The sequence below is a fragment of the Aquarana catesbeiana genome, linkage group LG09 (assembly GCF_042186555.1).
Source record: "Aquarana catesbeiana isolate 2022-GZ linkage group LG09, ASM4218655v1, whole genome shotgun sequence".
In the NCBI taxonomy this organism is placed as follows: Eukaryota; Metazoa; Chordata; class Amphibia; order Anura; family Ranidae; genus Aquarana; species Aquarana catesbeiana.
The window spans coordinates 212,472,106-212,498,577 of record NC_133332.1 but is presented as its reverse complement, the minus strand read 5'-3'; the positions used below and the strand labels follow the sequence as shown (position 1 = coordinate 212,498,577).

Sequence of the window (26,472 nt, the reverse complement as noted above, 5' to 3'; positions counted from 1 at the left end):
GATAAGGACACCCAAATGTACTCTCTTGCCGGCCCCACACACCCTGAGTCCCTGAGCATGCCCAGACCAACCCAAATGCAGCTAGCACAAAATAAGCCACCCCCTGTCCAAAATTAAGCACATCCTCCAGCATGTCCTTATTTTAGGTTAAGAAAAAAGAAGATGGAAAAAAGTACTGGACTGCATCAAAAACGTATCATAAACTCACTGGAATGCATCAAAAACTCACATGCAGAAAAGCATCTGGACTGCATTTCTATGGAGTGAACTAGACCTAAAGCTAGTAACTTGAGGGGTGGGGGTGTTACTCTACCTGTAAAGTGGTGCATCTGTAGCATGTATCCAAAATGCTGCTTCAAAGATGTACAGCTTTAGAGAAAACGTACAAATTGACATTGCAGCTGCAAAACCCAAAATAGCCTGCCCCCCCAATACATACAAGGCCATTTGGGTCTGTAAAGGCTTAAAATGAGAAACCCCCCCCCCCACGTGAAAAATACCACCCCAAAATAAAAAAATATTGTGCCCCTCCCACACACTAACAAACCCCTACCCAAACAGACAGCAAGCCAGCCCATGAAAGGGGGATGTATGCTTGGGGGCAGGAGGGGCTCGGGCACCCCAAAAGTCAACCACATTGTTCCCATATTCAGGGGGACATGGGCCTCTTCCACACAACCCTAGGCTGGGGTTAAGGGGGCTGCAGACGGGGCTTTACGGAATGTGGAAAGCCCCTTTAAACTAGTGGGTACAAGGTGCTTTGTGGTTGGTATTGGGCTGAGCCCAACATGCCCCAAAGGCAGCCAGCTATGTTGAGTGCATGTGGCCTTGTATGGTTCAGGAGGAGGTTGGGCGATCGCTCTTCTTGCCCCTTTCCTAGCTGGCCCTGTTGTATGCTCTGAAAAAAGATGTGGTTTGGATTGGTGAAGGCAGCTCACAGCCTTTTGAGAATGGAGTGGAGTGTGGAGTTACCCTTTAAGAGCAATAGCTAGCCCAAGGAAATCATATGCATTAGAGGGGGAAGGTTAAATGCCCTTTTAGGAGGAGCTAGAGGAGCGAGAGTCTTTTTACATAATTTTAACAAGGTGCATGTCACATGTTGGCAACCTAACATGACCTGTGTGCAAATATCAATAAAAAAATACATAAAGGTGAACCAGCGTAAAAAAAATGTCAAGTTTAGAGTTGCGCCCGTTCAACCCACGCAGTGAACAAACGCATTTGAACAAGCCCAAGAGCCGCTTGAGCATGCGCAGTGCTTAAATTGATCTCACGCAGTTCTAAACATACTTGCAGGCACAGCAGGCTTGCTCAGAAAAAGTTACTTTCTCATTCTATTTTGGGCATATTTGTTACTTGGGCAGTTGTTACTAAACTTCCTCACATCACCCCATAATATTGGCACCTCCATCTTCTGAATTTACGTTTCGTAAATATGAAATTGTACTTTGCGCCTCGCGTGCGCCTCTACTGATGGCGCAAACATTTCGTAAATCGGCCTAATATTCCCGATGCACGGCTGCAGAGATCGCGCAATGTCTCACTGCCTGTGATTAGCGCTGTGCAGTGCCAACTTCCTGGCGGGCTCTGCATGTGCTGTTTGCGAACACGCCTGAGCTCATCCTTACTGCTGACTTTTAATAAGGACACTTGCCTATCCAGGGAGCCTGTGATGCTGGCCCCCCCCCCCCCCGAGGCTTTAGAATTTTATACACTTCTAACATATTTTGCGTTACTGTATGGAGAACATCTTACAATTGCAGTCTGTGCACCAGAGGAGCTTACACTCTAATGTGCCCCTCAAAGTCACATACTGTTATGCATTTATGCATTTATATTGGTCTGACATAGTCTGTGCTGCTGTACGGAGAACATTTTACTATTTACATCGGTCTCTACACCAGGGGAGCTTACACATTATTGTCCCCTCTACAGTCACACATTTATTATAATATAACTCTTAACATACCGTACGTGAACAGCGTTGTACAGAGAACGCTGAACGATTCACATCAAGCTCTGCACCAGAGGAGCTTACGTTCTAATGTCCACCCAAAGTCACACACTTATACCTTTTATTTAGAAGTAAAATTAAATCTCCCCAAATTTCCACGTTCGGCAGTTATCACCAGGGTAGATCTCCCCTTTTTGTCACCTCTTGTTCTGCTGACAGTTGTTATATTTAAAATTATCCTCCCTCATTTGCTGCCCTGTCCTTCTGGGCAGTGTTGTAGTATTTACACATTTTTATGATATAATGTGCATGAGCAGTGAAAGGTTGACTTTATTTTTACAGGAATGCTTTACCTGTTTGTTATTCATTATTTGCAGATGATCTTGAAGAACAATTTGATGGAGATTGTCAGACAGTAAGCTGTTTATTTCTTTCTGCTGAGTGTTTAAAGTAGTATATTGTATAGCATTTATTTATCAAAAAAACAAACAAAAAGAAAAAAAAAAGGAAAAAAAATACATTTTATATACACAGTACACCCTTCAGATTTTTGTAAACATTTTATTATATCTTTTCATGTGACAACACTGAAGAATTTTCACTTTGCTACAATGTAATGTAATGAGTGTACAGCTTGTATAACAGTGTCATGTGACTTATTAGTGTTATAAGGTATCAGGTGTGTTATATTTGGTGTTATTGCTCAGTCTCTCATGCTGGTCACTGGCACCTCATGGCAAATAACTCTGAGGATCTAAAAAAAGGAATTGTTGCTCTACATAAAGATGGCCTAGGCTATAAGAAGATTGCCAAGACCCTGAAAATGAGCTGCAGCACCAGGACCATACAGCAGTTTAACGGGAGAGGTTCCACTCAGAACAGGCCTCACCATGGTCAACCAAAGAAGTTGAGGGGTGGGGGGTCAGCCTGTCAGTGCTCTGACCATACGCCGCACACTGCATCAAATTGGTAGTCCCTGAAGGAAGCCTCTTCTAAAGATGCTGCACAAGAAAGCCCACAAACAGTTTGCTGAAGACAAGCAGACTAAGGACATGGATTTCTGGAACCATGTCCTGTGGTCTGATGAGACCAAGATAAACTTATTTGGTTCAGATAGTGTCAAGCGTTTGTGGCGGCAACCAGGTGAGGAGTACAAAGATACATGTGTTATGGCCACAGTCAAGTATGATGGCGGGAGTATCATGGTCTGGGGCTGCATGAGTGCTGCCAGCACTGGGGAGCTACAGTTCATTGAGGGAACCATGAATACCAACATGTACTGTGACATACTGAAGCAGAGCAAGATTCCCCTCCCTTTGGAGACAGACTGGGTCTCAGGGCAGTATTTCAACATAACGACTCCAAAAACTTCTCCAAGACGATCACTGCCTTGCTAAAGAAGCTGAGGGTAAAGGTGATGGACTGGCCAAGCATGTCTCCAGACCTAAACCCTATTGAGCAGCTGTGCGGCATCCTGAAATAGAAGGTGGAGGAGCACAAGGTCTCTAACATCCACCAGCTCCGTGATGTCGTCATGGAGGAGTGGAAGAGGACTCCAGTGGCAACCTGTGAAGCTCTGGTAAACTCCATGACCAAGAGAGTTAAGGCAGTGCTGGAAATTAATGGTGGCCACACAAAATATTGACACTTTGGGCCCAATTTGGACGTTTTTATATAGGGGTGTACTCACTTTTGTTGCCAGCGGTTCAGACATTAATGGCTGTGTGTTGAGTTATTTTGAGGGGACAACAAATTCACTTTGTTATACAAGCTGTACACTCACTACTTTACATTGCAGCAAAGTGTCATTTCTTCAGTGTTGTCACATGAAAAGATATAATAAAATATTTACAAAAATGTGAGGGGTTTACTCACTTTTGTGAGATTGTGTGTGTGTGTAATTATGTGTGTGTGTAATATGTAGGAGTCATCACACCTAAAACAGGAAAATATGTGTCCCGCTGAATTAACATTGCTCTGCCTAATATTGTGTTTAAGGCCTGGTTCATACTTATGCGGGTTGCAGCTTGCATATACCAGGGGCATTTTGCGTTTTTCAATACACGTTTTTGATCCATTGAAGTCTATGGAATCAAAAACCAGTAAACAGTCCCTGGTCCATAAAATGCATAGATGTGAACGTGACCCATAGGAAACCATGTTAAATGGACTGTAGTGTGTTTCTGCAAAACTGAAAATGCACTAAAAAATGCATAGGTGTGAACCAGGCCTGACTGCCTAGTAGACAATTAGTGGCTTAAAGGTGGCACCTGGAAGTGTTTTTCTTATTGGATTACTGGATGGGAATTGGGGGATAAATATACCTCCTGCAATTGTAGCACTCTTTGATATATTCTGTTATCATGAGGTTCCTATAGCTATTTTATGTATAAATGTTATTATAATTTTTACCTACTGCTTTTATAAATAGGGAAAAAACTAAAATATATATTTAGATATAGTGTTGAAGGGTTAAAACCCCTCTAAGATATTTATTGCTGTTTTGTGCTGGTGACCATTAATTCAGAATTGTAAAGTTGTCATCAGAACAGAAGCTGAGGAGATATCGTCCAATGGTAACACCTGTTCCAGTGACAGCTGTCTTACAGGGGAGTTACCCTCTCTTTTGAGAGATTTCACTCACTTCCTGTTGTATATTTAAGAGAAGATGTGAGGGAAAATTCACCCAGCAAGGAAGCGGGAAGCAAAACTAAAATTCTGGACGGAGATTCTAACCATTCTATTTAATTAATATAAATATATAATATATATATTGCCTTCATAATTGACTGCTTTGCTAAAGCCTCATTAGTTTGTGGCAGGGGGTCAGAGGTTACATAAAATCTGACTATTGTTGCTTGTGTCACGTCCCTGACCTCACACATTGTCCCAAAGTGTGTATAAGATCAGCAAATAGCAGAGCTGGGGGGGGGGGGGGGGTTGGGGGGTGTAGTTGAAGGGGCAACAGCTGTCAGAGTTCAAGTGACATTCTCACTATGGCTGTCAAACTGAGAAGACTCAGATGTAATAAGTAATGCTCAGTTTAGGGGAAAACGTGAATCTTTATCAATCTTGCTTAGTTATAATAATTTAAGATTAATTGTTTGCATTTTACAAAGGTCCATATTATCAGGTGACTGTCTTTACATCAGCAAGAAGCCACTTAGTGCTCTGCTTGCCCATTCTATCTGCCTCTGATTCATGACATTTTTCCTCCTTCCATTAGGATGATGTCACCTGGGAAGATGATGGGAGCTCGGCAGAGATGTGCCTGCAGATGAACCTTGTATACCAAGCAGTAATAGAGGAGAAACTGCAAGAACTGGAAGTGCTGCTCGCACAGAATAAGGAGCAGCAGGTATTGTGGGGGTTATAGGTGGCAACAGAGGGATTAGTTTATGTATAATTCTAGAAATACTTACAAACGTCATAACAGATTGGCACCGCTCCAAGACTGCGGTGTCATTCTCCCAGGTTTACACTTTGTATTCAAGTGCTGGCAGAAATAGAGCACATTTCACTCCAAAATGTAATATGGCATACAGATACTGCCACACACTGTGTTCAGCTACAATGTAAGGTGAATGAAAAACCTGGCTTTAGCTCAGATCCCAGCCCATCAGTCACGCCCACTGACATGTTTCATCCACATTGGGCCTAATCGTACCTCTACAGTTAAGCCCAATGTGGGTCAAACATGTCAAGGGGCATGACAGATGGTCTGGGGTCTGAGCTGAAGCCAGTCTTTCATTCACCTTACATTGGAGTTGAATACAGTGTGTGGCGGCATCTGCATGCTGTAGAAATACTTATTTTACTGATTTGTATAGCAATGCATTTTTATAAAGCATCATACAGAGTATGCAAAACCATTCACATCAGTCTTTGCATGTGAAGGAGCAAACAGCCTAATGACCACATATAGGTACAAAGACAAACATTAGGGTCAGTTTGTTCAGACATATATTAAAGTAGAAATATGCTTTTGGATTGTGGGAAGAAACCAAAACAGAATCGGGAAGAACTTACAAATTCCAAGCAATGTCCTTGCTAGTCTTGGACCTGTGGCGCTGTAAGGCAATAGTGTTGCTCTTATGTTCAGCATGTAGCATGGCCACATCGCCCAATTATCATTTAGGAAAGCTAACAATTTTCCATTCCATTCACTGTGACAGTAAGCTATAAGCCAGTGCACAGGGAAATATGTCCAGTTCCCCAGCACTGCCAGCAGGTTGCTGTGGCAATAAATATAGAAGCCTTGAGTGGAAGCATGAGGTTTTGTGACCAGGGCCTTTTAAAGCAGTAGTAAACTGCCGAAAAAATAACCTGCAAGACACTAGTATACTTGCATTAGAACGAGGCTCCCACAGCTCGCCCAGTCCCCGCCGAGGGGGCCGACATGTTCCCTCAGCGTTTCTTCCGGGTTCGCGGGCTCCGGTGCTGTGACTTGCCGGAGCCATGATGACGTCAGTTCTGTGCATGTGCGCAGGAGTCCTTCGTTCCGGCATGAGCTGCCGGACCTTCAGCACGCATGCGCCGCTGGAGTAAGCGGCTGCATGAAAATTGAATATCTCCTAAACCGTGTAGGTTAAGGAGATATTAATTTACAGGTAAACCCTATTATAGGCTTTACCCACAGGTAAAAATGACCAAGCGGACAATATAACCGCTTTAAGGAATCTGGTACAAACCACTGTCCGGCAGATCTAAAGATGGGCTGATTAGTTTTGCAAGGTCAAAATGAATTTCCTCTTTATCAAACTGGTGCCCAACATGTGGCTCTTTGTTACTTCTTGCAGGCACTAATCGGTGTTTCCCTATTGCCCTGTTGTTATAGCAGTGAATTCTAGAAGCCTCATGTAATGGGTCTCCAGTTCAGGACTGTCTTCTGAAGCATGTCCCCAGTCTCCAAAAACTCCTATAGCATGTTCACAGTCTTTGACCATCTCCCGTAGCATGTCTGCAGTCTCTTACTATATCCTGCTATCCCTGACACTAAATATTCACTGAATGGTTTGGGCAGCCCTTTGGTGACATCAGAGGCCACACTTAATGGCCCCCCACATCAAGAAAATTGACCACCACTGGTCTATCATCAATCTATAGCTGCTCTACAATTTTAGCACGCTACCAACCACTAGACCTGTCCATGTTTTTATGCAACGTTGAAGAAAGCATCATACCATTAAAGTGTTTTTGTTGACATTTTTTAATAAAACTTTTGCAAATTAGCAGATATGAAAATCAATCTTATCATTTCAGGAGGAGCTAATGTGGGAACTCGCTGGCCGAAAGACTCAAAGGGCTGGAACCACTAAACTTTACCCATTAAATCTGGCTTTGGGCCATTTCATGAAACCATACTTTAAGGATAAAGTCAGTGGATTGGTAGGTGTGTTTTTTTTTTTTTTTTTTTTTTTTTAATAAGGATTTTCCATCTACCTACTTGCGTTACCTGGGATATTGCTGCCTATATCAGAATGTGAGATGTAATTGCATTTTGTATCTCTTAAGCGGGGTTGTTAACCCACGGTTTGCAATTCACACTGTCCTCTCTGTTTATTATTGTAATTTGCCCCTGTGTCTGTGCCTTATAAAAAAAAATGCAGCTATATACCTGATTTCAGAGCGCCACTCGCGCTCATGTGACCAGCTGGCTCTTTCCTCTTTCAGCCTGACAGCTGCAGTCGGCGGGGCTGAGGATACCCCGCTGATGGTCACATGAGCCCTGTGCAGTGATCTGAAATCATTTATATAGCTGCATTTCTTTATCGTACATCATGGGACACAGAGCCTTAAGTAATTACTTAATGGGTTATAGACCACCTTCAGGTCGTGACAATGGTAAACCCAATCAAAGGAAGTTTACTCCCTATATAACCCCTCCTCCTTCCAGGAGCACATCAGTTTTTTCGCCAGTGTCTAAAGTGGTGGTCACGAGTGAAGAAGTGCTCTGAGAAGCTCCAGGAGGGATCTATGCTGGATTTAAATTCCTCCATGAAAAGAAACCAGATCCATCCAAAGTGCCACTGAGGCCTAAAATGGATGGTACCTGGGACCTCGTATCCAAAGCACGAGGTTTTGCCTGTAACTCCTCTTTGTAGGGCTGGACCCCAGGAACCTAGGGCTTAGGTCTTGGTACATTACCTAAAGCTTCCTGATGGGGTGCATTGTACAGAGCCCAAGGGAGTGGAACCCCTTTTTACGGACCTGGTCCTTGAAGGCTTGCTAAACGCAGCCCGCTGTGATGGGTGAAGGTTTAATTTTCTGTTAATTCAGCAGAATCCTGCGGTGAGGATAAGGTAAGGGAAGAAACTTGGGTATTAAAAACATCTATGTACCGTATTTATCAGCGTATAACACGCACTTTTTTCCCCTTAAAATCAGGGGAAAATCGTGGGTGCGTGTTATACGCCGATCCCCGCTAATTGTGATCTATCGGCGGCGATCGCCACCGACATTCACATAGTGTGTAGTTTTAAATAAACTTACCTTGTAAAATGTGAGTACAATATTTTTATTATGTTATAATAAAGCTTCTCCATACGGTTTTACACTATGGGCATTCACTCTCTCTTTTATGATGAACATATGTAAATCAGTAAACAACATTTAAAGCACAGACCGGAGACATCCAGAGTTGCTACACAGTGGCAAATACTGGTGAGTGCAAGCATAATAAGAGCACGTTTAAGAGGCCCCATCACCAAGCCAGCACCTGGATAAGAAGTTTCTCACACAATATTGTTTTCCAAAGAGGATTTATCCCTTTGAACCATATAAAAAGTCTTTTGAAAGAAACAGAATTTTCTTTTCCAATAAGCACTGGTTTTTAGGACACAAGTCACTTGATTATATTTAAGCACAAGTCACTTTGTAGTATACTAGCACTTTCTTGGTTTTAAGCACTATTTGCACTTTGTTACTTACTTATACAACGATATGAATGTAGGATTGCGGCGTTTTATTTACAGGACTAGCACTTTATATTTACAACTAAACGTTTAAACAGAATAACCCGCACCAAGTTTGGGCAAAATCACGCACAGGAGCACAGACAGGATTATATATATATAAAACATTTTTTTTATTGGTAAATAGCTGCCAGAGACTGTAACACAAATTAAACAAATTTGGATTTCAGAGGGCCAAAAAGCAAAAGTTAGGTCCTAAACATCCCAATTTTCATTTTATTTATTCACGTATTTGGCTTTGAAACATATTTTGTCAATAAGTTACTATTTATCTTCAGCACAACACTGGGATTTTTGTTCACATACACAATGTCTAAGGTTTTTTACTCCACTAGAGCAGCGCCATATCTACACCTGTTTTCTTTTTGCCAAAAGTGATTTCAGGTTTACACCTGAACCAAGATATTGTCCTGCCATCGTTTTTTTCCAAAACCATATTTCAGGGAAGAAAAGTCATTACATTGTCATGATGTGGTGAGAGCAGTGAAAATCTATTTAAAGAAAACTGCTCAGATTTGTAAGACTGATATCTTATTTATTCTGCCAGAGGGTCCTAAGAAGGGACAGGCAGCGTCAAAATCCACTGTCGCTAAATGGATTCGGCAAGTGATAATTCAAACTTCTGATTTAAGGGGTAAGATTCCCCCGTTTCAAGTTAAAGCGCACTCTACCAGGTCGGTTGGTGCTTCTTGGGCAGTGCGTCATCAGGCCTCCATGGCTCAGATCTGTAAGGCCGCAACTTGGTCTTCAGTGCATACATTCACAAAATTTTATCAGGTGGATGTAAGAAGGTATGAGGATATCGCCTTCGGGCGTAGTGTGCTGTAAGCAGCAGTATAGATCCTCAAGTCTGGGTGTACCCTGCGGGTTGTTTCTCCCACCCCTCAAGTGGCATTGCTATGGGACGTCCCATTAAGTAATTACTTAAGGCTCTGTGTCCCATGATGTATGATAAAGAAAATAGGATTTTTATTACAGTTTACCTGTAAAATCCTTTTCTTGGAGTACATCATGGGACACAGGGGTCCCTCCCCTCTTTTTGGGATTTAAGTATATTGCTTTGCTACAAAAACTGATGTGCTCCTGGAAGGGGGAGGGGTTATGTAGGGACTAAACTTCCTTTGATTGGGTTTACCAGTGTCAACACCTAAGTGGCCTATAACCCATTAAGTAATTACTTAAGGCTCTGTGTCCCATGATGTACTCCAAGAAAATGGTTTTACGGGTAAGCTGTAATAAAAATCTTATTTTCTTTATCGTACATCATGGGACACAGAGCCTTAAGTAATTACTTAATGGGACGTCCCATAGCAATGCCACTTGAGGGGTGGGAGAAACAACCCGCAGGGTACACCCAGACTTGAGGATCTATACTTAGATTTATAAGGCACAGACACAGGGGTATATTACATTAATAAATAGAGAGCATAGTGTGAATTGCGAACTGTAATTTTAGCAGCAGGAGGGGATGGGCCGGGCACGGACATGGAGCTGACAGGCAGGGAAGAGACGGAACGGAGGAGAGGACAGAGGAGGACAGGAGAGCTGAGAATGACGGAGGCACATAAACTGACCACAGTGTCAGGGCTCAGCTGCCATGATAAACCGTGGTCAGCTTACAAAGGGGAGGGTAGAACCAGGCAGAATCAGTCAGGTATTTCAGGTGTTACAGGGGGCCAAATTACACAGCACAAGCACTGTGCAATTATTCATGCTTTAAAGGAACAGGATCCATTTTTTTTTTTTTTTGGGGTAGCAAATGCTTTTAAAATGAATGTGGCTGGCTCTAATAAAGTGTGTTTAATGCAAATGATAAATATGTGTAAATTCTAGAATTACTTTACTTTAACTTTCCTCCCAGGGGCCTCCAGCCAATCAGGAAATGAGAGAAAGAAGTGCTCATGTTGTAAAAGCATTTAAAGAACTGGTCCACAAGAATTGTAAGTAACACATTCCCTCCCTCTCTCCTAATTGTCCGTGCACACTATCAGAAAATCAGATGAAAAATATCGCTTTCGATGTGATCGTACTTTCAAAAGCCGATCATGACAATTCATCCAATTTATTATTAGATCGGACAAGCACGAAACTTTTCCTCGTACGATGCCTGATTGTATGATTTTCGTTTAGTCAATACAGTTGTCATCCGAAAATACAATACAAATACATTACAACACATGACATCACTTCCGATTATTTTATTTATTTTTTATTTTTTCTGTCGTACAAGAAATTTCGTGACTTTAGTAACCTATTCAATTTCTACTTGCGACTATTAAGCGGAAAAAGTCCTGTCATACGATATTTGGATCGTGTGTACGGGTCAAGAAGCTGGTCATACACGGAGCAAAGTTATAGACACTATAATTTTTGCGCAAACCAATCGATATACGCTTATTGGGATTTTTTTTTTTACCAAAAAATATGTAGAAGAATACATATTGGCCTAAACTGATGAATACATTTGTTTAGATATAGATATATCTCTATCTCTCATTATTTGTATATGTATTATAGCAGAAAGCAGAAAATATTATTTTAAAAAATATATATATTTCTTACTTTACAGCATTTCTTCACACCTGCCTAAAGCTTTTGCAAAGTACTGTAGTTTAAAAAACCAACAGGGGTTCTAATCATTTAAACACTAAAACTGAAGACATAAGATGCACTTTTTCATTGATAAAATGTTTGTGTCCTTTATACCACACTTGTTTGCTTGTCCAGGGAAGCCCACAGATAGTTTGGAACTGAGAAAAGCAATTTTCAGCGATACATTACAGAAGATGCTGCAGCCCAAAATGCTTAAGTAAGTCTTGCAATAAAAGCTGTATAATTCTATTGTATTTCCACCTATGGCTCCTTTCACACGGGCGTCAACCATTCAGTCAAGTTTTTTTCAAGGAAAAAACAGATTCAGTTTACATCGTTATTCAGTTCAATCTACATCAGTCCTTCATCCGTTTTTTTTTTTTTTTATATCCACGCACTGGCGTCCTTAAAAACCATGTCTCATTACTGCTGTCATTGTTGGATTCCCCACTGACAGCAAAATGTAAACAAAAGGGCCGACATTAAAAAATATAGCTTTCTCCGTAATCCCTACCAGGCTCTTCAGGTCTGGTATGGATTTTGGGGGGATCTCAGCCAAAAATAAAAAAATTCCATTAGAGACCCCTCAATCCATACCAGGTGCGAGTGTGCAGCCCCCCCGAACCATACCAGGCTACATGCTCCCAACGTGGAGGGGGGGGAACTACACCTTGCCTCCATGTTGAGGAGAAGGACCTCTTCTTCCCCACAACCCTGGCTCGGTGGTTGCAAAGGTGTGGTGGTGGTGGTGGGGGGAGGGGTACAGGGTAACACTTACTCATTCACCAAAAATGACTAGTGTAAATAAACTCACAACACTGGTTTTGACATGTTTGACATGGCCTTTATTTAAAAAAAAAAACTGAACCCAACTGTTCCAGCCACCTGCCAATACCTGATGACATGGTTCTGCCCTCTACTAAAGTAAACAAAGGAGCAGGGCCATTCAGTGACATCATTGGGTGACCTGCCCCGTATGATATCGCATATGCTCAATGACATCATAAGGTGGCGGGGTGACATCACCCCATGACCCTGCCCCTTTGTTTACTTTACCGGCAGGGTTGTAGAGGGAGAAGCGGAGCTGTCATTCTTCTAAAGTAAACAAAGAGGTGGGTACATCTGACATCTCAGGGTGACCCCGCCCATTATAATGACCATGTGTGATGTTGCCTCCAGTTGGCCCGCCCCTTTTGTTTACTTCAGCAGGGAGAACTGACAATTTCATTAGTTGCCGGTAAACTACGGGACTGATCTGCAGGTGGCTGGGTTTTTTATTTATTTATTTTTTACACTTGTCAATTTTTTTGTCCATGAGCACTGATTCACTTGGGGGGCCAGGATCTGGTGACCCCTTGGTTAAAGAGGGTCATCAACAAAGTAGCCCCTCACCCCCCGTGTTGAGGGCATGTGGTCTAGTATGGTTCAGGAGAGGGAGGGGCCGCCAACCAATGCAAAAATGTTCCGTTTGTTTTACATCCGTTTTTCGGTCACAGGCTACCTTTTGTATTTTAGAGCACAGTATGTATTTTTGTGTGTAGGTGTGTGAACTATTGTGGAAAAAACTGAAACTACCAACATGCTAGGACTGTTAAATTACAGTGCTAGCTGGACAGAATTAAAGTGATAATAAACATAATATTTTTTTTTCCTTTTAACAAACATGTTAAACTTACTTGCTCTGTGCAATAGTTTTGCACAGAGCAGCCCCAAGCCTCTGAGGTTCCCCACTGATGTTCCTGGCTCCTCCCTCCCCCACCGAGTGCTCCCCTAAAAAGTCACTTGGGAATATGTCCTGTGACTCCATAGCAAGCCATTTGCTATGGCGACACTCGTGCGGGCCTGCTCTCGAGACTTGCTGTTTGCGTCTGTTGATACAGACAGCAAGACTTGGCCCCACCCCCTGCTCCCTCGTCACTGGCTTTGACAGCAGCAGGAGCCAATGGCCAATGAGGAGGGAGAGAACAGACTCAGCCTCTACTCTCATGAACATTGCTGAATCAATATCAGGCTCAGGTAAGTATAAGGGGGCTGGGTGAGGAAATGCATGTATAAGGTTTTTTACCTTAATACATAGAATGCTTTCAGGTTAAAAAAAAAAAAAAAAAAAAACCTTCTACCTTTTTGGAGGACTTTAAAAGGTAGAGAGGTTTTTCCATATAATGTTTCAATATTGCATTTAGTAGAGGTTTGCCTGGAATTCCTCTTTAAGATCACTGCTACTTCCTTTTGTCCTTTTATCCCTGTATTAAGCAGTATTAAACCCAAAAGTAATTTTTTTTTTTTTTTTTTTTTTTTTATATTGCAGCTTACCAATTCTTGGATGTGGTGGCTGCAATAGTCTTCCTTCTTTCCTTCTTTCCTTCTTTCCTTCTTTCCTTCTTTCCTTCTTTAGCTGGCATGTGACCTCAATTTGTTAGTGTATCTAAACTTGCTAGTATATCTACAGTGCCTTGAAAAAATATTCGTACCTCCTTGAAATTTTCCACGATTTGTCATGTTGCAACCAAAAACGTAAATGTATTTTATTGGGATTTTATGTGATAGCCCAACACAAATTGACAAATAATTGTGAAGTGGAAGAAAAATTATAAATTGTTTTCAATTTTTTTTTTACAAATATCTGAAAAGTGTGGCGTGCATTTGTATTCAGCCCCCCTAAGTCTATGCTTTGTAGAACAACCTTTCACTGCAATTACAACTGCAAGTCTTTTTGGGTATGTCTCTACCAGCTTTGTACATCTAGAGTGACATTTTTCCCATTCTTCTTTGCAAAATAGCTCAAGCTCTGTCAGATTGGGTGGAGAGCATCTGAACAGCAATTTTCAAGTCTTGCCACAGATTCTCAATTGGATTTAGGTCTGGACTTTGACTGGGCCATTCGAACACATGAATATGCTTTGATCTAAACCATTCCATTGTAGCTCTGGCTGTATGTTTAGGGTGATTGTCCTGCTGGAAGGTGAACCTCTGCCCCAGTCTCAAGTCTTTTGCAGACAGGTTTTCTTCTAAGATTGCCCTGTATTTGGCTCCATCCATTTTCCCATCAACTCCGCAATGATTTAGATCAAAGTATATTCATGTGTTAGACTGGCCAGTCAAAGTCCAGACCTAAATCCAAATGAGAATCTGTAGCAAGACTTGAAAATTTCTGTTCACAGACATTCTCCATCCAATCTGACAGAGCTTAAGCTATTTTAAGAAGAATGGGAAAAATGTCACTCTAGAGGTGCAAAACTGGTAGAGACATACCCAAAAAGACTTGCAGTTGTAATTGCAGTGAAAGGTTGTTCTACAAAGTTTTGACTCGGAGGCTGAATACAAATGCACGTCACACTTTTCAGATATTTCTTTGTAAAACGTTTTTGAAAACCATTTCTCACTTTCCTTCCACTTCACAATTATGTGCCACTTTGTATTGGTCTATCACATAAAATCTCAATAAAATTAATTTAAGTTTTTGGTTGTAACCTGACAAAATGTGGAAATTTTCAAGGGGTATGAATACTTTTTCAAGGCACACTAACACAACCCCCCCCCCGACTGATAATGCTGCTGTCAAAAATTGTCTTTGTTGCTCCTTCATCCAGAGTGAGGCATTCAAATATAGGTGGTGTGTTACTGAGGGGAAAACGGAGAGAAAAAAAACAAAAAAAACAAAGCAGCTGCAATATATGTAATTGTTGGGTTTAATACTGCTATAGACTCCCTTGGGTCATGTGTGGCGCTATTAATTGTTGATTTTTTTTCAAGTGTAACATATTGAACATTTTATTTATCCAACTAATGTGTTTTTTTTTTTTAATTAAAATGGATTCCTTGTAAGAATTAACTGGGAATGATTCTCTGTAGGATAGAATATCTCCAGCAGAAGCACGAAAATACCAAAAACGACATCGAGAAGAAGATTTTAACAAAGCAGATCCAAGAGGCAGAGCGTGAAATAGACGATATCAAGTGAGAATTTCATACACTTTTTCCATTACTTTGAAGCACAACTGAAACTTCAATGTGCTAATGCAATGGATTATCTCCACATCATAACTACAGGGGGTCCCCTAGTTACAAACACCCGACTTACAAACGACTCCTACTTACAAACGGAGGGAGACAACAGGAAGTGAGAGGAAATCTACCCCTAGGAAGGGAAATTCACTCCTGTAAGAGCTATTATGGGGAAAAAGTACCTCCACTGATGCTTTATCACCAAGGCTTGTTTCCACAACAACCCAAAATTTTCAAAATCCAATTGTCATTGAGACAGAAAGTGAGGTGAAATCTTCTGAACAGGGGCACACACAGCAAAACAAATGTTACAAGGGTGATAACCCTTCCCTATGCTATCCAAAAATCTTAAAATTTTTTTTCTTGGCTGGAGCTACACTTAAAAAATGTACCTGTTCCGACTTACAAACAGATTCAACTTAAGAACAAACCTACAGTCCCTAACTTGTTTGTAACCCGGGGACCCCCTGTACATTGGTTGGGAAGATGGCATAGTGTTTTGAGCTTCAATCGAGCTCATGGTTATCTGCTGTTGTCTCTAATTGAAAAGTGTGGATATGCATGCATATAGAAGTAAACACTCTGAGGCACGCTCAGCACGATTACTTGTTACACTTCTAATTTATTCGAGGCGGTTCTAATGTTTTATACACAAAAATACCTCATTGCTATGTTAGTCTAATGGGTACATCTCATTGGTTAAGATAGAAGAGAAAATGGAGAAACTTCATGTCGAGGTTTGGTTGTTGCTGGTTCTGTCTCCAATTCCACATTCTTCTGATGTGTGGGATGCAGGGTGTATCCGCCATTTTGAGAAGATAAAAAAACAGAGCAAATCTGTAATACTTATATAATGAGTAAGGAGAAAAACATGTATACACATAAGAAAATAGACATTTTCAGATTATTATTATCTACATTACATTCCTTCACTGTCCCCCCTAAAATGGCTATTTTCTCTTTTCTATCCCTAATACTAAAGGTCCTACTTCGCCTGGTCCATTCTCCTCAGCAACTCTTTTAGGCTGTATATAGTTAGGCAGCAACTTGTTCACTACCCTCCTCGATATAGCTAGAGAGGTGCAGTCAGGCGTTATCTATCCATATAACCCTATAGGATTGTGAGATTTTGTACGGAGTGACTGTAGAGGAGTGAAGGGTTTGTCATCTTCCATCATAAGGGGGTCATCTTCTTCTTGGTGGAGAAATGTAGGTGTGCTATTGTCTACAGCCTTGCTCATTAACTTTTTTACGAAAGGTAGAATACAGCATACAATCAGGGCTAAAAGAACTAGGATTATTAATGCTGTTACACCTATCTGGGCAAGCACCTTCTGCCACCCACTCATCCAGCTAAAATATTGATCCCACGGGTCTGTAATACCTGAGTTCTTCTTTAACTCCAGTGACAGATCTTCTAATTTCTTTATCGCTAGAGTAACTTTACCATTTGGCCCAGTATTATCAAGAATGCATGTGCAACAGGTTCCTGTTTTTCCTATGATTTTACAGACACCTCCTTTCTCAGCTAACACCATGTCTAAGGCCATCCGGTTCTGGAATGTCATGTAGGAAGTGGGGGCTAACTGGTCAGCAATTCCCTGGAGGCCATCTTTAGTGTAATTTACGAATCTGTTGGTTATAGTATATGTAGTTAATCCAATCTACATTCTTGTTGACAGTTATTATGGGGATCAAAGACTCAAAACCAGCTTTTACCTGGTCCCTGGCTTTGAATTCCTCAGGGACCCCCCTTGGAACCCCTATGGCATCTATGTATACATGAGGGTCAAAGCTTCCGGAGAGAACTGCTCGCTTCCTCCTCTGACTGTGTGCTGGGTCAGTGTATGTATCAGGGGTATCTTCGGTTAGGATATGGGGGGGCATAATGACCTTTGCAAGGGCACATTCACTGGTCCAGATTCCCTCTAATCTGGTCCTGATTTTCAAATTCCCACAGATCCAATACACATCACCAAGGGACTGGACCCGGTTTAATACCTGTCTTCCGCAAAGTCATTCTGCTTATCGGGGGCTTTCTATTTTCATCTTTCTTGTCTAATGCACTCTGTGGTCACCCAGTCTGGCCCTGTGTTCCAACCCACTGGCCCTGCCAGGAACCACAACTCTGTCCCCAGTAACTGTCTGTGATACATACATATATGTCCTTACCGTCAGGGATGTCACTGTACCAATGGCATTGCCATGAAGGGTCAAACGGATAAGGTACTATGTCACAGTGCTCAAAGGTAAAGGTGGTCACGTGTACCTGAAGAGAACAGAAAAAGGATACGCAGCACCCGAATATACCCCCCCCCTGCAGTGGTAAGCGTGCATTCAGGTGTTCTTCCCCGCCAACTTGACTGAGGTGGCTGTGGTCAGCAAAACTTGGAATGGACCATCATATCTTGGCTCAAGGATCTCCAGACAGTAGTTGGTGTGTTCCTGTATCTAATTCAGGATCTGGAATGGAAGAAAACACCTGGACATGCATTCAGGTTAATTCTCGTGATAATGTGGTTACGTAATTAGTCAACACATCAGATTGCAACTGTAACTGTTGTGGAAAGTAACATCCAAGTCTGGGAGCTGAACCAAACAAAGTTTCATAAGGGGATAGGGCATGTTTCCCCCGGGGGGGGTCTGACACTGAATAGGGCAATGGGCAAACTGTCTGGCCAACTCATGTTAGTCTCTTGGGCCATCTTTCACATCCTGTTTTTTAGTGTCCGATTCATCCTTTCTACCTTCCCGCTACTTTGAGGGTGGTATGGTGTAGTGCCAACTGAACCCCCCAGTGCCGCCCAAATCTCTTTTGTAAGGGTTGCTGTTAAGGCTGGGCCCTGATCTTTCAATATCACCTCTGGGACCCCAAATCTACATACTATCTCACTCAGTTTCTTAGCTGTGGTCTTAGAAAAGGGAATTATCCCCCAAGGAAAAAGGGGTTTTCTAGGCAGCAGGCAATATAAATGGGTGACACTCAATTTAAAAAGAATTGATTTTATTAAAACATGACGACGACAATAAAGAAAAAACTTGAGGTGTGGTACAGGAGATATTTAAAAGCACGAAAGCGCATATAAAACTACACACAATTATACGAATGGTCAGGCGCTTGGATAAATCCTGATGCGTTTCGACCCCATCGGGTATTCTTCAGAGGATATGTATGTGCTGTAGAAAAGATTTGCATGCATGAAAATTTATATCAATGCAAATATACAAAATTATGTATAATAGATATAAAAATGCAAAACAATTTAAAGCATAGTTACCAATCACATGTGTATAGCCGTTTCTCCTGAATCTGAAGCATCCTGTTTTTTAGTGTCCCATTCATCCTTTCTACCTTCTACCCCTTTTGAGGGTGGTATGGGGTGTGTAGTGCCAACTGAACCCCCAGTGCTGCCCAAATCTCTTTTGTAAGGGCTGCTGTTAAGGCTGGGCCCTGATCTTTCAATACCACCTCTGGGACCCCAAATCTACATACTATCTCACTCAGTAGTTTTTTAGCTGGTCATGTCATGACCACTTCTACTAGGGTGTATTCGAATCTGCCACTTCTTGGCACTTGAGAATGATCAATTTGTATCCTCTGGAAAGGGGTATAGGGCTTTTGCCTGGTGCTTTTTCTATGCATCCTGGGTTACATTTGGTGCAGATAATGCATGATCTGCAGAAGTTGTCGGTTAGTGGAGTAACTCTTGGTGCAACACTTGTTGATAAGAGAGTTTTTATAAAAGTCTTTGTCAAGTGGGCAGCTCCATGTGCCCATTACACCACGGCTGGGTACATACTCCTGGGTAGACAAGGCTTCTTGAATAGTCCAGCTCTGAGAGTTGCTCCTCTCTGTTTCCAGCTTTCCTTCTCATCCGGACTTGCTTTTTCCTGTAATTATTTTAGATAAACTCTGTCCACTGGGACAGTCTGTAGGGTAAGCACTGGGTGGTCTTCTTCTACCACCCTGCTGTCCACTTCCCGTGGACCACTGGCTGCCTGTTTGGCAGCTGAATTGGCTAGATGATTGCCTCGAGCTTCCTTTGAGTTCAGTTTGTCGTGTGCTTTTACTCAGAATAATCACTTGGGTTGGGAGAAGCAAGGCATCCATCAATTTTTATAGCTGTTCCTGCAGCCGTCAGGAATCCTCTGTCCTTCCAGATAACACCATAATCATGGGCAACGCTGAAAGCATATCTCGAGTCCATATGAATGTTGGCTCTTTTTCCCTCTGTCCATTTACATGCTGTATTAAGTGCTTGCAGCTCTGCCTCCTGTGCAGACATCACCGGTGGTAAGGCTTCAGAACCGTGTTTTCAGTGGTGACCGCGTGTCCTGTGTGGTATCTGCCTTGTTCATCAGCAAACAAAAATTGTTGGATTCTGCAGGGGTATTTCACTCATGGTGGGGAGATGCGTGGTTTCCAGCCACATTAGTTTGATGCAGTCATGGGGTGACAAGTCAAGACTCTACTCCTCCTCCTTTCCCCCCTCGAGAAGTGGAAGAAGGGTGGTAAGGTTCAGTGTTTGACAACTTTAATAGAGTAATGCTGTCCAGTAGGAGGGAACACTGGAGTCTCAAGTGTCTGGTAGTGGACAAGTGTTTTGGCTGGATCTTGATTGAATATGGCAGCAATGTCATGGGGAGCAAGCAGAACGAGGCAGTGTCCGAGGACCAAGTCCAAAGTTTTGTAAAGCAAGGCTTGTGCAGCAAAGCCAGCTTGCAGACACGATAGGCCTCCTCTTGCTACCGCATCCAGCCGACAGGAATGATATCCTATGGGGCGTAGGCGGATGCCGTGTGGCTGAGTACACCTGCAGCATGTCCCAGACGTTCGGATACAAAGAGCTTGAACGTTTTGCTGTAGTCTGGGAGCCCTAGCGCCGGGGATGGCGCACTTGAGGGCCTCAAAGTTAGATATTACTTCGGGAGATATCTGGAAGGGGTCTGATTGCAGAGCATCAGTAGGGAGGCTTCTGGAATCCATGTTCCGCACTAGGAAATTAGTCCAAGGAAGACTTGAAGGGATTTCTGGCCTTGTGGCAGTGGGATGTCAGAGATTACTTTCACCCTGTATTCAGTGAGGTGTCTTGTCCCATGGTCCAAACAGTGTCCAAGGAAAATGACAGATGTTGAGCACCACTGCAATTTGGATTTTGAGGCTTTGCAACCCTGGTTGGCAAGATAGCGCAACAGGCTTTCTGAGGTGACTGCAACAGGGGTTAAGTCAGCTGCATCGAGAGAAGGTCATCAACATATTGGAGGAGAGTCACTTCCGGGTGATCCTCTTGTCATGTGTCAAGGATGATAGCCATAGCTTTTGCAAACTGGCTTGGAGAGTTCTGTGCCCCTTGTGGCACAACTGTCTAGGTGCGTTGCCATTTCTTGCCATGGATGAATGCAAAAAGGTACCAGCAGGAGAGGTGAGGGTGGACACTGAAGAAAGCGTTTGCAAGGTCAACCACTGTGAGGTACTTTGCAGTCAAAGGCATCCCCCGCAAGTACCTGGTTCTCTTTTAGGGGCTCTCTTCTTCTTAGAGAACAGAGGTGTATTGCATGGAGATGTACAGGCTATCAGGGCTCCATTTGACACGAGGGCCTTGACATGCTTCGAAATAGCTGCAGCATGGGCTAACTTTAGGGGGTATTGTGGTTTCCGGAGCGATGATGCTCCCTCTTTGAGCTTGACTGAAACTGGTGGCACCTTTTAAGTGATCGTTGTGTTGCGGTCCTGTGGACCATAGGCACACAGGGATTCTGTCAAGTACTTCCTGCGGTATTGAACTTGAAGTTATTGCTTCATGAAGTGTCATCAGAAGAGGCAGAGAACACAAAGCAGCTGAGCCTTCTAAGAATAGGGGAGTATGTAACTTCAGACGTGTACATGATTGAGGCCTGTAGTCTAGACAACACATCAGCTCCTAGTAGATTCAAGGGACATGTAGAGGACACCACGAATCTGGCAAGCAAATCAGGAAATGTCCTCACTTGGAGTGGCTCAGTAAGTGGACTGGAGCAGGGCACCCCATCCACTCCCACGCAGAAAGTGTGTGTGTGTGTGTGTGTGTGTGTGTGTGTCTGTGTCTTTTCATAGTGGGAGAAGCTCAGATCATCAAAGGCCTGTATGAGTCTAGCATGATACTTCTCCACAGACTCCCCTTTATCTTAGGTTGTGGTGGTCTCATCCGCCAATTTCTCATTTGCCCGGTGCACAGAACTCCACGCCTGAGGTGTAGGAAGTGGCACTTGTCAGGCAGGCATCATTGAAGGCCGCCTGCATGACCGGCCAAAAGACATGTCCTGCTTAGATTTGGCATAGGCTGATCAAGTCTCTCCAGGCAGCTGAGTAAGTTTCTTGTATCTGCACTATCCTGCGGTAGAAGGGCACTGGCTGCTTTCCTGGGTCAGGCAGACTTATCACTAAGGCCGCTGCTTGTGATGGGGTAAAAACAACATACATCACTGGTGCCCCTTCTGGTAACCGAGACTGTTGTTGGGGCTGGAAAGGGGCACTGTTCCTTACGGTTGCCAGCATATGTTTGAGATCCTCTCGGAACTGTGAGTCCAGAGCCGGATTGGGAGTTAAATCAGCGGGTGGCCTTGCTGCCTGTTGTTGGTCTTCCCACTCGGAGGCTTCTTCATCATTTAATATATCGGGCCTGTGAATGTGGTGCTTCCGTATTGGGGAAGACAGGTGTGTGGTAGGAGCCATCCTGGTTTAAAACAGGTAGGACTGGGTATAGGCTGTGTTTGAGCCTACTGGGTGTACCAAGATGGCCACCGGCAGGAAGTGCACCGGGTTGGGCAGGAAGTGAAGGCATGGGTGCACTAAGATGGCAGCTGGGCGGAGTTGTCACAATGGGTTGTCCTTGGGCTGGAGTGGTGAGAAGGGAGTGGTTGTCAGGGGGAGGGCAGGGTTGTCCCTCCCCTCCTTTTGTTTCAAGTTCCAGCATAGGGATCAACTTTGTGGTACACATTATAGTACAATCGCCATCTTTCTTAACTTCCTTTTTATCCAATATTCTTTATCACACAGGATTTCTCTCCCTGTTTCTTTAGCAACATAACTTTGTACAACTTTGTTAACTATTTCAATATCTTTTTGATGGCTTGAGAGGAGAATATGGACAACTAATGGGTTAATATTCCTCTTCCACCACTTTATCAACAAATTCCTTGGGTGGGGGTACATAATGCTGCGCTCCTTGCTGTTACTGTCTGCTCTACCTCTGTAATGTACGGTTAATCTCAGAACAAGTAATTCAGGGGTGGTGGGGAGCAACGGGTCTTCGGGTAGCCACCTTCACCAGTCCCCAACCCCTCTCGTGTATAGCAAACAGTAAACCACAAATACAATCAGGACAGGACATTACACCTGCCACTCCTTGAACTGCAAAGTTTCAGCAGACTAAGATAAACCACAGGGGCAGACAACTCTCCTTTAAAACCCGTTCATAGAGGCCGACAGCTCGTCTGGGGGTGAGACATCTGCAACACTTTCAGACTGCGAAGCTCCAGCAGCTGAGATAAACCCTCAGAGGTCCTACAAACCTTGAGTAACCTGTCTATAAACGCTTGCTGCAGGAGAACATCTCACTCCAGAGGCCGACAGCTCATCTGGGGATGAGAACACACATACACATCTGCAGCACTTTCAGTCTGCTGAGTTGCAGTTCAAAGAATGACAGACAGTAAACAGATAATACAGTCAGCAGAAACCCATCGGCAGGTTTGTTAAAACAGCCTCAGGCGAGGAAATTATACCTGCCTCTAAAACAGTCTCAGTGTGCCGACAGAATCCAGCGGCCAACCAAGAGACGTACAGGAGTTGTACAGTGGTAAGAATATAAAATGCTTACCGTACTGTTAGGGCTGCGCAAACCCCTTTCTTCTCTCAGTTTAACCGCTCGAATCCTTATTGCGGTCTTGCTTCGACTGTAGCCTGAAGCTCCCGGGTTTCGGCACCAGTTGTTAACCTTGAGCTCGATTGAAGCTCTTAACCTTATCTGCTGCTGTCTCTAATTGAAAAGTGTGGATATGCATGCATTTAAAAGTAAACACTCTAAGACACACTCAGCACGATTACTTGTTACACTTCTAATTTATTTGAGGCGGTGCTAATGTTTTATACACAAAAATACGTCATTGCTATGTTAGTCTAATAGGTACATCTCATTGGTTAAGATAGAAGAGAAAATGGAGAAACTTCATGTCGAGGTTTAGTTGTTGCTGGTTCTGTCTCCAGTTTTGCATTCTTCTGATGTGTGGGATGCAGGGTGTATCCGCCATTTTGAGAAGATAAAGAAACAGAGCAAATCTTAATACCATATATACTCAAGTATAAGTCGAAATTTTCAGCCCCTTTTTTGGGGCTGAAAGTGCCCCCCTCGACTTATACTCGAGTCACCGCCGTCTGCCTACATGATCAGCGTGTCATGCAGGCAGACGGCGGCCAGCGTGTGCTACATAGCACTCGGCAGCCTCTCACTGTTCAAAAGCCGCCCCTCCTCGTCTGTGATAGGCTGTACACTGACTGCCTATCACGGACATTCTCTCATCCTCGTCCGTGGTATGAGGATGAGAGAATGTCCGTGATAGGCTGACCGCTGACTGCTGGGAAATGGAGTTTTCTGCCTATCATGGACGAGGAGGAGGCGCGGCTTTTGAACAGTGAATGGCCGCCGCACACACTGATCGGTGCAGAGTGGCACACGGAGGATGCACAGAACACTGGTAGCATGGACACATGCACACAGGTACATATACACATGACACATGCACACATACACAGGACACAGGTATATATACACAGGTACATGACACATGCACATATACACAGGACACCGGTACATGACACATGCACATATATACACAGGTACATGACACATGCACATATACACAGGACACCGGTACATGACACATGCACATATACACAGGACACCGGTACATGACACATGCACATATACACAGGACACCGGTACATGACACATGCACATATACACAGGACACCGGTACATGACACATGCACATATACACAGGACACATGGCACATATGCACATATACACATGACACATGCACAGAACACAGGGAGGTATACAGCTGCAGATGGGCATTGTTGACCCTCTTTTTCCATTTACAGTAGCTGCTGCATTTCTCACCCTCGTCTTATACTCCGGTCAATAAGTTTTTTTCCCATTTTTTTTTTTTTTTTTTGTGGTAAATTAGGCCTCGACTTATACTCGGATCGACTTATACTCGAGTATATACGGTACTTATATAACGAGTAAGGAGAAAAAACATGTATACACATAAGAAAATAGACATTTTCAGATTATTATTTTTATCTACATCACATTCCTTCACAGTAGCACTTGGTCAGAATTTCCACCCATGAAGAATTCCTTGGATCTGTATACAATGAGAGGAATTAACAAAGAGTGGCACAGGCATAAAGCCTGCACCACTGTTCTAGATTGAGAAAATAAAGCAGATATTGTTCCTAATTTTACAAAGGTGGCACAAGGCTTCTTGTTAACTGGAAGCGATGTGGTCCATTTTCAATGCCATGTCTGCTCCAGGCACAGCACAGAGAGCAAAAAAGTTGGAGCTGTTTGCTTTAGTTCACTCTGCTGGCCCCCTTGCCACTCAGTTGCTATGCGTGATCTGCCATGTAGTATGTTTCCTGCATGTGCAGAGCGAGGCATGTGAGCTGTGTGGCAGGTTACTGGAAGATAGTTCACATCCTGTATGCCATGTACAGTTTGGGAAGCATCTGCTGCAGTTTACTATGCTGAAAACTGCCAGGATGACTTTGTCATTTCGGCATGGAACCTGCAATTTAATTTTCACTCTGAAAACCATTTTCACCACTCACACCAGTTTCCTGCACCATTATAATGCCAAAGAAAGCATTGTTTCCAACCAATGTGACATGCTTAATCACCCTCCAATGAGTCTTCCATGTCTTGTCCCCTGAGCTCATATATAGTAGGGATCTCTTTGGTGGGCCTTTCAGCAGCAGGAAAGACCTAGTGGAGCAGTAGAACCCTACATTACTGACTTACAGTGAAATGTGTATGGTTGGAGCCCTATTTTAGTGGTCTACAGATTAGAGGTCGACCGATATATCGGCCGATATTTGGCTTTTTTTACTTAATCGGCATCGGCCGATTGTGCTGATAAAAAAAGCCGATTATACCTTCAGGGGGACTTGCAAATGACTTCTGTAATAGAAGTCAATGCAAGTTTTCTGAAGTTTTCTTCTCTCCTCCTCTGGGCAGCCTGCCAAGTCTGATAAGAAGATACATTGTATCTCTTTCAGGTTCTTTTATCAATAGACTGAACTCGTGGAGAAGTTCTCAGTTTAACCATTTAAAGACTAAATCTTTTCTGACACTTGTTGCTTACAAGTAAAAATCCTGTATTTTCTGCTAGAAAATCACTTAGAACCCCCAAACATTATATATATTTTTTCTAGCAGAGACCCTAGGGAATAAAATAGCGGTTGTTGCAATATTTTATGTCACACGGTATTTGCGCAGCGGTCTTTCAAACGCAATTTTTTTTTAAAAAATACACTAATGAAATAAAAAAAAAAAAAAAAAAAGCAGTAAAGTTAGCCCATTTTTTTCGTCCAAAAGTTTTGATTACCTGTTTTTGTGTATTTAATATTTAAGATAGTTATTTTTTTTTTAATCTAAATTATACATACAAGTGAACTGATTGGAGGTTTGTTTTGTTTAATAAATGTTTAAATATAAAACATTTTCTGTATCACTTATTACTTAAGGCTGCTTTCACACTGGAGCGGGCATGCGTTGACGGTAAAACGCTGTTAGTTTTACCGTCATTTTAGCGGCGCTATTCGGCTGCTAGCGGGGCGCTTATAACCCAGCTAGCGGCCGAAGAAGGGGTTAAATGTGCCCCTGAAGCGCTGCTGCCGAAAC

At 42.9% G+C, this 26,472-nt stretch overlaps 1 protein-coding gene across 5 annotated transcripts in view; it reads left to right on the top strand.

Annotated features, from left to right (window-relative positions):
• SNAPC4 (small nuclear RNA activating complex polypeptide 4) overlaps positions 1-26,472 on the top strand; it is a 194,864-nt gene that overhangs the window by 39,255 nt on the left and 129,137 nt on the right. For 4 of the 5 annotated variants that reach the window (XM_073599659.1, XM_073599658.1, XM_073599662.1 and 1 more), the window contains exons 3-8: positions 2,332-2,369; positions 5,181-5,312; positions 7,217-7,342; positions 10,790-10,868; positions 11,656-11,737; positions 15,373-15,477. In XM_073599659.1, coding sequence (XP_073455760.1) covers positions 2,332-2,369; positions 5,181-5,312; positions 7,217-7,342; positions 10,790-10,868; positions 11,656-11,737; positions 15,373-15,477 — 562 coding nt within the window. Of the gene's footprint in view, positions 1-2,331; positions 2,370-5,180; positions 5,313-7,216; positions 7,347-10,789; positions 10,869-11,655; positions 11,738-15,372; positions 15,478-26,472 lie in introns of those variants that run through there. The other variant, XM_073599660.1, reaches the window with a different exon arrangement.